General features: G+C 41.4%; 1 protein-coding gene across 2 annotated transcripts in view; it reads right to left on the bottom strand.

The window, feature by feature from the left end:
* The window catches only part of plch1 (phospholipase C, eta 1), a 100,551-nt gene that overhangs the window by 44,952 nt on the left and 42,170 nt on the right, over nucleotides 1–13,429 (bottom strand). For both annotated transcript variants that reach the window (XM_072255355.1, XM_072255354.1), the window contains 3 exons: nucleotides 10,325–10,445; nucleotides 7,226–7,397; nucleotides 1,544–1,651 (listed from right to left, as the gene is read on the bottom strand). In XM_072255355.1, the coding sequence (XP_072111456.1) occupies nucleotides 1,544–1,651; nucleotides 7,226–7,397; nucleotides 10,325–10,445 (401 nt within the window). The remainder of the gene's footprint in view (nucleotides 1–1,543; nucleotides 1,652–7,225; nucleotides 7,398–10,324; nucleotides 10,446–13,429) is intronic.

Below are 13,429 nucleotides of genomic sequence, written 5' to 3' on the forward strand. Positions count from 1 at the left end.
TCTGTACTGGCTGGAAATCAGAAGGGTGAGGGGGGATCTCATTGAAACCTTTCGAATGTTGAAAGGCCTAGATAGAGTAGATATGGAAAGGATGTTTCCCATGGTGGGATAGTCTAGGATAAGAGGGCACAACCTCAGGATAGAGGGGCACCCTTTCAAAACAGAGATGTGGAGAAATTTCTTTAGCCAAAGGGTGGTGAATTTGTGGAATTTGTTGCCACATGCAGCTGTGGAGGCCAGGTCATTGGGTGTATTTAAGGAAGAGATTGATAGGTTCTTGATTGGATATGGCTTCAAAGGTTACGGGGAGAAGGCTAGGAACTGGGGTTGAGGAGGAGGGAAAAAAAGGATCAGCCATGATTGAATGGCGGAGCAGAATGGATGGGCCAGACTGCCTAATTCTGTTCCTATGTCTTGTGGTATATGGTCTGTACAGTTGCAGCATAACATTCCTGCTCTTAAATTATAGCAATGAAGGCCAGCTTTCCATCTGCCTTCTTGATAACCTGTTTCACCTGCAAACCAACCTTTTGCAATTCATGCATGAGCATACACAAGTCCCTCTTTACAACAGCATGCTACAATCTTTCACCATTTAAATAATAATGTGATCTTCTGCTTTTCCTTCTGAAGTGGATGACCTGACATTTACCAACATTGTACTCTACTTACCAGACCCTTGCCCACTCATTTAAGTCTGCAGACAATCCACATCTTCTGCCCATTTTGTTTTTCAATTTAATTTAGTGTCATCAGCAAACTTAGATAATCTACACTATCACAAGGAATTCTGCAGATGCTGGAAATTCAAGCAACACACATCAAAGTTGCTGGTGAATGCAGCAGGTCAGGCAGCATCTCTAGGAAGAGGTACAGTCGTACTAGGGTCCTGACGAAGGGTCTCGGCCTGAAACGTCGACTGTACCTCTTCCTAGAGATGCTGCCTGACCTGCTGTGTTCACCAGCAACTTTGATGTGTGTTCCTTAATCTACACTATGTTCCCTCATGCAAACTTTTAATGTATATGGCGAATAGTTGCTTGCCCGACACCAACCCCTGCTGCAATCCATTCACTGCTGATTGCTAACTAGAGAAACACATGTTTATCCCAACTCACTGCCTTCTGCTGGTTAATCAAATCTTCTTAATGGGTAATTCTTCTTTGCCGCAACTTATTGAGCACCTTTTGAAAATCAAGGTATACAACATCCCCTCAATCCACTGTACTCATGTATCCTCAAAGAACTGCAGTAAGCGTGTCAAATGGAATGTATGGTTCCTGAATCCATGCCTGATGGAACAACTTTGCATATGAATTTCATGATAACATCAAATGAGCTTCACACTACCCACCAAGGTTGCAATTAAGTTGGTTTCACTATTTTCAAAAATCCATCTTTCTGCATTGTGTGGGACAGTGATGTTTCACTGGAGTAATAACTGGATTCTGCACATACAGTGCTGTGTTTTGTTTAACAGGTTTAAATACCATTGCTAAATGAACATTAAATTTAACTTCAAAATATTTGGATGAACTGTTACATTGAATTGCTTTAATTTGCATTCTTCTTCAATTTCATCAGCGCTATCTTCATCAGACACCTCGCCTTCTTCTGCTTCAGTGCCGAGGTCAGCAGGGAGTTTCTTCCCCTGAAACAGATCATGAACTTATAAATTGATCATTAAATCTAAATATTGCTTTTCTTAAATTACTTACATTATATTAAATTTGATTTGTCTCATTACATCTTCCATTTTGGAACAAGTTTATATGAGAGGTGATTGATGATTTGTGGCCTAAGGTAGAAGGAGTCAATTTTAGAAAACCTAGCACATTTATTTTTCCTACATTTACACACTTAGTCCAGCGGTCCTGGAGCATACGGATCCCTTCTTTGTAGAAGTTGGCGTCTTGGACCTCCAGAAGTGGTCCACAGCAGAGGTGATTGATAAGTTCGTGGCCTAAGGTAGAAGGAGATGAGTTATTAACTTCAAACTTTCTGCATTATCACTCAAAGAGTTGAACTGCACGTGCATTTAATGTGAGCTGTATAACTCATCTCCTTCTGCCTTAGGCCATGAACTTACCAATCACCCCTCGTATTTGCAACTTCTTTTAATATATGAAGAAAACATTGCCTGGAAAGTACGCCCACTGATGCACGTTACAAATTATTTTCCAGAGATGGAGACAGAGAGATCTAGAAAGGAAAGGGAGACAGCAGGTCTCATAACACCTTCTCTCTTTTTATACCTGCTGCCTGACATGATATACATTTCCTAGCTTTTTCTATTTTTATCGCCATTTGGGTCTTTCTTCTCCTTCCTCTGTTTGCACAAGAAGTTGCGGCTTGATATGTGCCACATCTTCCAGTGTGTTTCCTTAGAGATGAGTTTAAATTGTGAAGATACTCTTGCATACAAAGCTCACAGTAAGTTTATTATCAGAGTACATATACATCATGGTATACAACTCTGATACTCATTTTCTTGCAGGTGTTCACAGTAAATACAAGAAACACAATGGAATCAGTGAAGGACTGCTCCAGCAGGACAGACAATCAGAATGCAAAAGGTAACAAACTGTAAATACAAAAAGAAAATATCATAATCATAATATATAAATAAGCAATAAATATTGAGAACATGAGGTGCACAGTCCTTGAAAGTCAGTTCATAGGTTGTGCTAACAATTCAGTGATACGGTGACTGAAGTTGAATGAAGTTATTCCCTCTGGTTTCAGTGTGTTGGTTGAGAGTAATAACTGTTCCTGAACCTGGTGGTTTGGGTCTTGAGGCTCTGTATCTTTTTCTTGATGGCAGCAATGAGAAGAGAGCATTAAATGGTTGGTGGTGTTCCTTGATGATGGATGGTGCTTTCCTGCAACAGTGCTTTGTGTAGATGTGCTCCATGAAGGGGAGGCCTTTACCTGTGATGGACTGGGCTGCATCCACTACTTTTTGTAGACTTTTCCATTCAAGGGCATTGGGGTGTCCATACTATGCCACAGTGCAGTCAGCCAGTACACTACCTTCCACACATCCATATAGGTTTGTCAAAGTTTTAGATGACATGCTGAATTTTCACAAACATCTCAGAAAGCAGAGGTGCTGCCGTGCTTTCTTCATAATGGCACTTACGTACTGCATCCAGGACAGATCCAATGAAATGATAACACCAAAGAATTTAAAGTTGCTGATCCTTTCCACCTCTAGTCCCTGATGAGAACTAGTTCATGGACCTCCAGTTTCCTTCTCCTGATGTTAATAATCAGCTCCTTGGTCTTGCTGATATTGAGGGAGAAGTTGTGCGGCACCACTCAGACTGATTTTCTGTCTCCCCCCTTTATGCTGATTCATCACCACCTTTGATTTAGCCAACAACAGTGGTGTCATCAGCAAATTTTAAAATGGCATTTGAGATGTGCTTAGCCTCACGGTCATAGGTATAAAATAAGTAAAGCAGGAGCCTAAGCACACAGCCTTGTGGTGCACCTGTGCTGATGGAGATTGTGGAGATGTTGTTGCTAATGCAAACTGACTGGGGTCTGCAAGTGAGGAAATCAAGGATTGAATTGCAGAAGAATGTATTGAGGCCAAGGTCTTGAAGCTTATTGATTAGTTATTAGATAGAAGTTCAAAGTTCAAAGTTTAAAGTAAATTTATTATCAAAGTTTATATGTCACCATATACAGCCTTGAGATTCATTTGCTTGTGGGCATTCATGTAACAGGATGAACAACAACCAATGTACAAAAGACAAAAACCTTGCAAATATAAAAAGAGAAAAAAAAAACAAGCAATATATATTGAGAACATGAGATGAAGAGTCCTTGACATTGAGTCCATAGGTTGTGGGAACAGTTCAGTAATGCGGCAAGTGAAGTTATCTGCTCTGGTTCAAGGGCTGATGGTTGACAGGTAATAACTGTTCCTGAACTTGGTGGTGCAGGTCTTGAGGCTCCCTCACCTTCTTCCTGATGGCAGCAGCAAGAACAGAGTATGGCCTGGTGGAGGCCTTTGATGATGGATGCTGCTTTCCTGCAATAGTGCTCTGCAAAGGTGTGCATTAACATTAATGGTCATTAATAAAATGTACTTATTTCTCATGACTTTTGTTTCTGGTTGTGTACTCTGGTACACTTCCGGGCGCCTTCAGGGTGAATTCATTGCGGAGTAGCTCATGGATACGATTAAACATTCCCATTTAGCCTGCTACAGCTGAGAATCACAACTGCACCCAAGGTCTGTACAGTTAATAAAGATGTTTTAATGAAATTGAACAATCTATCACTGCTTAAAATTGACAGAAATATCCGATTGTGTCCGCACTTTTCATAAGAAACATGGCCGTTGCTCAGGGCTACAAGTGTGTTTAAAAGAAAATGAGGTTTTCGACTCCCAATACCAACTATAAACGCGCAGTCTCTAGTAAATAAAATCGACGATTTTATCAGAGGGATTATTAGGACAATGTGTATCCTCTGCTTCATGGAATCCTAATTAACACCCTCCATACTGGACACAGCAATTCAGATTCACTTCTCACCATCAGGATAGGACTGTCAAGTCTCTCAAAAGCAGAGGTGGAGGTGTATGCCTCATTATCAAACCTTCTTGGTCCATAAATGTCAGTGATGTCCTAATTCTCCTCACCAGACTTGGAACATCTCGCATTGAAGTGTCGGCCATTTTGCCTGCTGCGGGAGATTTCAGCGATCAGCTTGATAGCGGTGTACATTCCACCTCAGGCCAATGTCAGGCTATAGATGATTGTTATCAACATGCTTGATACAGCACACCCTCATGTCTTCACTATCATTTTGGGGGATTTTAACCAGGCCAGCTTGAAAAAAGTCAACTAATCACTTGTAGGACCAGAGGAAACAACACACTGGACCATTGTTACACCACCATCAAGAATGACTACCGTGTTATTCCACGCCCTCACTTCGTAAAGTCTGATCACCTGGCTGTACTTCTACTCCCTGAGTATAGGCAGAGACTGAAGACTGCAGCACCAGCAGAGAGGACCAAGGAGGTATGGACAAGGGAAGCACAGGAGCACCTACGGGACTGCTTCGAATCAGTGGACTGGACTGTATTCAGGGATTCATTTTTGAATCTGGATAAATATGTCTCTGTTGTTACTGACTTCATTAAAACCTGTGTGGATGAGTGCGTGCCTACGAAAACATGCCGTACATTCCCAAACCAAAAGCCATGGATGAACCAGGAGGCTTGTTGTGTGCTGAGAGCTAAATCTGTGGCATTTAAGTCTGACTTGTGGAGCACTATTTCAAGAGTTAAGGAACAATTCCGAGCGAGGTTGGAGGCAACATCAGATGCACAGCAACTTTGGCAGGGTTTCCAGGCCATTATTTCCTACAAAGCGAAACCCAATAGTATGAATGGCAGTGATGCTTCACTCCCAGATGAGCTCAATGCCTTCTATGCTCGCTTTGAAAGGGAGAATATAACTACAGCTGTGAAGCTACCTGCTGTACCCGGTGACCCTGTGATCTCTGCCTCGGAGGCCGAAGTCAGGCTGTCTTTCAGTGGGGTGAGCCCTTGATAGGTGGCAGGTCCAGATAGAGTCCCTGGTAAGGCTCTGAAAACTTGTGCCAATCAACGGGCAAGAGTATTCAAGGATATTTTCAACCTCTTACTGCTATGTTGGAAGGTCCCACCTGCTTCAAAAGGGCAACAATTATACCAGTGCCCAAGAAGAGTAGTGTGAGCTGCCTTAGTGACTAAGGCAAGATTGTTGCTGTGACACCACTCAATTGGCTGGTATATCTCCCTCCTCGCACCCAGTAGCACTCACATCTACAGTGATGAAATGCTTTGAGAGGTTGGTCATGACTCGAATCAACTCCTGCCTCAGCAAGAACCTGAACCCACTGCAATGTGCCTATCACCACAATAGGTCTACAGCAGACGCCATCTCAATGGCTCTTCACGTGGCCTTAGACGATACAACACCTATGTCAGGATGCTGTTCGTTTGCTGTAGCTCAGCGCTTAACACCATCTTTCCCACAGTCCTGATTGATAATCTACAGAACTTGGGCCTCTGTACCTCCCTCTGCAATTAGATCCTCAACTTCCTAACCTTACGACCACAACCTGTGTGGATTGGTAATAATATCTCCTCCTCGCTGACGATCAACACTGGTGCACCTCAGGGGTGTGTGCTTAGCCCACTGCTCCACTCTCTCCATGCCCATGACTATGTGGCTAGGTATAGCTCAAATACCATCCATAAATTTGCTGATGATTCAACCATTGTTGGCAGAATCTCAGATGGAAATGAGAGCGTGTATAGGAGCGAGATATACCAGCCAATTGAGTGGTGTCACAGCAACAATCTTGCACTCAGTGTCAGTAGGACCAAAGAGCTGATTGTGGACCTTAGAAAGGGGAGGATGAGGGAACAAGAACCAATCCTCAGAAGTGGAGAGAGTGAGCAATTTCAAATTCCTGGGAGCTAAGATCTCTGAGGACCTAACATAGTCCCAACATGTCAATGCAGCTATAAAGAAGGCAAGACAGCAACTATATTTCATTATCAGCTTGAAGAAATTTAGTTTTTCACCTAAAACACTCAAAAATCTTTGCAGACGTACCTTGGAGAGCATTCTAATAGGCTGCATCACTGTCTGGTATGAGGGTGGGGGGATATCGAAAGAAACTACAGAAGTTGTAAAATTAGTCAGCTTCATCTTAGGTACTGGTGTCCGTGTTATCCAAGACATCTTCAAAGAATAGGTGTCTCAGAAAGGCAACATCCATCATTAAGGACCTCCATCACCCAGGACATGCCCTCTTCTCATTGTTACCATCAGAAAAGAGAAACAGAAGCCTGAAGGCACACACTCTGCGCTTTAGGAACAGCTTCTCTCTCCCTGCCATCCGATTCCCAAGCGGATGTTGAACCTATGAACACCACCTCACTTCTTTTTCATCATTCTATTTATGCACTATTCACTATTTTAATTTAACTACTATATATATAACCTGATTCTGACTCTGTAACTGGTTTAGCCAGCAATTAACACATCAATTCCCATTCTGTACTTGCTACACAATGGTGGAGATTTTTTTCTAAGCTTTAACACCACTGTTCTATTTAAAACATGAAAACTAACCTAATCATTTATAAACTCTTTCCATAATGAAATAAAAACAAGCACCTTATACTGTCACAACATGAAACTCTTACCTTTATAAGAATTTTTCCCTTCAGACTTTGAGGAGAAGGAAGCTGGTATTTTCCATGACTTTCAATGGAAAATAACTCTAGTTTACTTCCAAGGATATCTTTCAAATACTGGACAATCTTCTTCTGCTGCTGGATGCTACAGTGGTTCTCAATAGAGAGAATAACAGGATATCTACAAAAAGTCAACAAATAGCCAAGCAAAGTTTTGAAAAGCCAAAACAAAATTCTGGTGAAATTTAAAAAAAAAATTGGGTGTGGGTGAAGATGGCTTAGGAAAACAATATATTTTGGTAAATACCATTTATTTATTTATTTATTTATAAGTGCGATTAATGTTAATCAAATTGAGATGGAAGATTGTTCTTTGTACATCCAAACTTCATGTGCTGGAACATTAACATAACTTCAGAAAATAACTTGCAAAGTAGAAATTTAAAAAATACTGCAGGCAAGTTAGGGAATAGGGCAAATTAACAAAGGTAATAGGGCAAATTAACAAAGTGAGACTGGTTGGAAGGGGATGATCATTTTGGATGGGATCTATCATAAGTACCGCCACCCAACATTCTGCAGGAATTAGAGAAACAAATATGTAGAGAGATATCAGAGAGCTGTGAGAGCAACAGGCTTGTAATAGCAGGTGATTTCAAATTAACTGCTTTTACAAATTAACTGGGACTGCCATAGTACAAAGGGCTTAGATGGGGTGAAATTTGTTAAATGTGTCCAGAAATGTTTTCTCAAACAATATGTAAGTTGCCTAGCTACAAAGGAGGCAACACTAGACCTCCAATTGGAAAATGAGGGAGGGCGCATGACTGTGTCTGTGAGGGAGCACTTTGGGACAAATGATCATAATTTTATAAGTTTTAACATAGTTATGGAAAAAGATGGGACAGCTCTACAGTTAAAATCCTAAGTTAGGGAAGGCAAATTTTGAAAATATTATACAGGTACTTGCAACTGTTGACTGAGAGAGGCTATTGTCAGGTAAAGTTATCTGATGAGCAGGAGGCTTCTTAGGCTACGTCCACACTACGCCCGATAATTTTGAAAACGAAGCTTTTTCTCTTCATTTTGATCCTCCGATCACACTGAAATGGCGTTTTTATCCCCCGAAAACGGAGATTTTCGAAAACACTCTTCAGAGTGTGTAAATTTGAAAATGATTGTTTCGCATTGTAGTGTGGATGGCGTAAACAGAGAGATTATTACACATTGTCATAACAACACCACAACAACAATGCTTTTTCTGCTTCTGCTTGGTACTGTGCAAGCACTGCCAGACGGCTGTTATAACGCACAGTCGGTGTGAACGGTGTTCGAGTTAAATTGTAAAGTGAGCTTTTTTGACTGGATCCCCTAAATTGATTTGATTGAGTCTATCTTTAAAAATATTAATGTCAGAAATACTGCGCAGTTCTGGCTGCAGAAGATTCCACTCTCTTGTTGATCTGGGGTAGAGGACGGCTTCATCCGTGTGCCGTTTATTGTCTACGTTAATAGTTTGTTTGGAATTAAACATCTCTACTGCTTTGCTGACTTTGTAGTCATTTGTAACTTGCAGAAACAGCTTGACTTTATTGTCTGTCTAAACGAAGAAGTCTGGTCTGATTTTTCCAGCGGAGGTTTTCTTTGTATTCCTCAAAGGCATTGTTGAAAACTTTCTTTCGCTGTTGTTGTTGGTACCCTAGTTTTATTCTATGGAAATAATACAATGCTGCCGCAGAAACATAAATATTATACCGTTTCCTCTTCGCTTGTTTTCTGTAGATATGTCTGTGCATGCCCATTAGGAGTAGATCCGCCCAAATATCCGTTTTGGTGTGGACAGAGATACTTTGGAAAACGCGTAGTGTGGACGCTTGTCGTTTTTACTCGAAACTGGCGTTTTCAAAATTATCCAGTCTAGTGTGGATGGAGCCTAGGAGTCAGATAGCAGGAGTGCAGGGACAGCATATTCCTATTAGAGTGAAGGGCAAGGTTGACAGGATTTAGAGAATCCTGGTTGTCTGGTGATATTGAAGCTCTGGTTTGGACAAAGGTGTATGACAGGTAAAAGCAAGCTGCCTGAGAAGTACGAAAGCTGTGGAAGTATACAAGAGGGAAAACATGAAATAGCTCTGAAAGATAAAGGATAATCACACAAGATTCTACAGGTATATTAATAGCAAAAAGGTAAATAGGGAAAGAATAGGTCTCCTTAAGGATTAATGTAATTGCCATCAAAGGAGGACTTACATGAATATTTCTCATGTGTACTTACCATGGAGAAGGACAAGGAATCAAAGAAAATGAATAGTGATCTCTTGGAACTTATTAACATCACCAGGGAGTAGGTGCTGGCAGTTTTAAAGCATATTGTTAATAAATCTCCATGGACTGACCAAGTGTATCCAAAGATATTGTGGGAAATGAAGGGGAAAAAAACTACGGAGGCCTTGCCAAAGATATCTGCATCCTCTTTAGCTGCAGGTGAGGTACTAGAAGGCCTCAGAAAGATTGCAAGAAGCCAGGGGAACTACAGCCCTATGATCACAATATCAGTGGTGGGAAAATTACCGGAGGGGATTCTGAGACAATCAGGTAAAGAATGAATGGGGATTGCCAGCATGGCTTTGTGTATGGGAAATCGTGTCCCTTAAACAGAAAGGCTTTGTTCAACTATGGAAAAGTTTGGTTGCTGACACTTCACGTTAGGCACGCTGTGAAATGCTTTTCATAGAAAATCTGGAATTTATCTTATAGTGAAGAAATATTTCAAATACCTAACTAAATATCTAATTTAAGGTAGCATAAAATATTGAGCTAAGACAAAGATGGGCATCATATTATACAGGAGTATTTCCACAATATAATAAACACTTTATGTTAAGTTTTCATGTATCATGATGCTTGTATACTACATTGACATAAACTTTCACTGAAAATTGGATTACTTTGGTGAAACCGTTATGCTAGACCACCACAACAGCAAAATCTTGTACACGCCTATTGATGACTGATGGATGTATTTTGTGAACCAAAGAATGCAACATCAATCACACAACCATTCAATAAGTATCTGATGATTTTAGGTTAGTAAAAGATAACACCCACTCATTTTTGATGAAAGCGTATTTGTTGATGGTTTCCACCACATCTTGGAACAGGACCTTGGAGGTGAGTGTATAACCATGTTGCACAATCGGCTCCCCATCTGGACCATCCCAGCAGTCAACTGAAATAAAGTGAAAATAACCTTAAATGTCTAGCAAGATTAAAGGCAATAAGAATAAGTAACAACACAACACAGTTGCTGCTGAAGAATTACTAGAAAACAAAAAAATAAAATAAACTTTAAAAACAGAAAATTGTAGTTAAATTAAATAGGTTAAGAATGTTATGTTCCCGATTCGTATTTCAAAATATTACATAAGTAAAAGTTTGAAATTGAAAACAACCACATAAAAACAAAAATAGCTTCATTAAACAGAATTATTCCATTATATCGATTTTTATCAAACAATTCCACTTTCAGCATGTCTATATATAAAGAAAAAGTATAACCAAATTAGAACCAAAAAATTAAAACCAAAAAAATAACAGCAAGAACACACAATGCAGAAGTATAATATGAGTAGTCCATCAAAATATCGAATGGCTTGACTTAGAAACTCAAAGCACATGGCTCATACTTGCAGACGAGAAGGAAGGAGGCACAGCAGAGAAGTCACTTAAGGGATGAGCTACACAAAATAAGTTGGAAAGAGCTTGTTTGGTGTCATCAAAGGCCCCAGTCATGTCTGCTGCACAATCAAGCATGTGATTAGGGGTATTGCCTTTAAGTGAACTATCTGGGAGGGCACAAGTTCAGCAGCTCACGGAATGGAGTAATGATAGAATTTAACCATACATAAAAACTCCTGCAGATTTTTAGTAGCGTGTGGCAAAGGAAAATACATAATAGCAGCTACTTTTGATGGGAAGGTTTTCACACCTTCTGTGGAGATGCAATGGCCAAGAAAGTCAAGAGTTGACAACCCAAAATGGCATTTAGTCAGGTTAATAATCAACTCATGTTGGCTTAAGCACTCGAAAAGTGAGGGGAGATGAGATACATATTCGGATTTGTAAGCAGTGTTGACAAGTGTGTCACCCAGGTAAACAAAAAGAAATCTAAGTCTTTTATTACAAATTCCACCAGCCGTTGGAAAGTCTGTGTTGCATTTTGAAGCCCAAATGGCATGAACAGAAACTCAAAGAGGCCAAATGGGGTTTAAAGCAGCCATTTTGGAAATGTCCTCCAAGTACACGGGCACCCTCAATTAAATCAATTTTGGAAAAAATTAACTTTCTGGCTAAACGTGCTGAAAAGTCTTGGATGTGTGGGACCAGGTAACGGTGGGAGTGGTGGCCTCACTAAGACATTGGTAATCACCACATGGGCAGCAACCACCAACAGACTTGGGGACTGCATGGTGGTGTGAAGTCCAGGGGCTACTTGATCAGCATACAATGCCAAGTTCTTCATGTTGCCAAACTCGGCCTTCATGGTTGCCAGCTTTTCTGGGTCCAGTCTACGTGTGCGGGCATGAACTGGCAGACCAGTTGTGGAAATGTGGTGTTTCACCCCATTTTGTTTTGTTTTGTGACTGTAGTGAAGGATGTGGGCTTGGAAATTCACCCAGCTATCAAGTAAACTCACAGGCGATGGTGCATGCACTCGACAGAGTTGATGTGGGGAACTTACTGGGGAAGCAGGGTAACCAGGCAAAGTCCTTGACATCCACAAGCCGGCTGTTCTTAAGATCTACTCAAAGTCCTTGGGCACACAGGAAATCTGCACCAAGCAGAGATCTAGCCACTTTAGCCAGGATGAAGTCAGATGTGTAACGTCGTCCACTGAAGCAGGGCATTGCCCATTGTATCCTGTAGGTCTGGATCCTGCTTCCGTTAGCAACCTCCAGTGAAGTTTTGTCACTCTTTGCCTTCTCATCAATAGGCGATGCTGGCAGCACACTCACTTGAGCACCTGTGTCACACACTAAGCATCGCCCTGAAAGGGCATCCGTAACGAACAGTAATGACTCTGGCAGCTGGAACCCATCGTGTTCACGGACCTCTGATGTCCCAATGCACTGGCAGTGTTACAGCTGCAAGACGGTCAGCCCTTCTTAGCGTTCGTATCAAAGTGAGCGTGGTAAAAACACAGACCCGGCGTAGTCTGTTTCGTGTGCTTACATTGGACATCTTGCTGACTGGGTTTATTGAGGCAGGGAAATGAGGAGGAATTATGCATCTCTGCCTGGCTGAGTGCAGACTTTCAGCCATTTTAGCAAGCTCCCTGTAGTCATTCACGAGTGCATTAGCGAGGGCAATGCGAACTTGATGAGGCATTTGCTCCATGAAAAGTTCTTTAAAAATAAAGCAAGGATGGTGATTTCCCTGGAGAGACAGCATGTGGTCCATTAGCTCCAAAGGCTTAGCACCACCAAGGCTGGGCAAGGTGCACAACTGTTTGCCGTGCTTAGACTCCGAAAGTCCAAAAGTCTGTAAAAGGTGAGTTTTCAGCGAGTGGTATTTATCGTGTTCATGTGGGTATTCTGGTAGTCACCTCTCTCGCAGCTGTGGAATTACTGAGTGACGCTACCACATTAAAAAAATGTGGTGTTGGCCACAGTGATTTCTTGCAGCACGAATTGGGCCTCGGCTTGTACAAGACAAATAAAGGCATTTTACTCCCAAAACTCCAGCAGTTTCAAACCAACTGGGGAAGTCCAGAACGAGGGGTCACAGTCTGAGGATAAAGGGGAAGCCTTTTAGGACCGAGATTAGGAAAAACTTCTTCACACAGAGAGTGGTGAACCTGTGGAATTCTCGGCTACAGCAAACAATTGAGGCCAGTTCATTGGCTATATTTAAGAGGGAGTTAGATATGGCCCTTGTGGCTAAAGGGATCAGGGGGTATGGAGGGAAGGCTGGTGCAGGGTTCTGAGTTGGATGATCAGCCATGATCATACTGAATGGCGGTGCAGGCTCGAAGGGCCGAATGGCCTACTCCTGCACCTATTTTCTATGTTTCTATGTAACTGCATTGGCTGGCACGTTCAATAACTCTGGAATCATCCTAGAGCATCAGGGTCACCAATGTATGTTTTCACAAATAAAACTAAGTGAGTCGTTTCATGTTTAAGAAAAACCGTAACACATTTTATTGAACTC

Source organism: Mobula birostris, chromosome 4 (assembly GCF_030028105.1).
Source record: "Mobula birostris isolate sMobBir1 chromosome 4, sMobBir1.hap1, whole genome shotgun sequence".
Classification (NCBI taxonomy): domain Eukaryota; kingdom Metazoa; phylum Chordata; class Chondrichthyes; order Myliobatiformes; family Myliobatidae; genus Mobula; species Mobula birostris.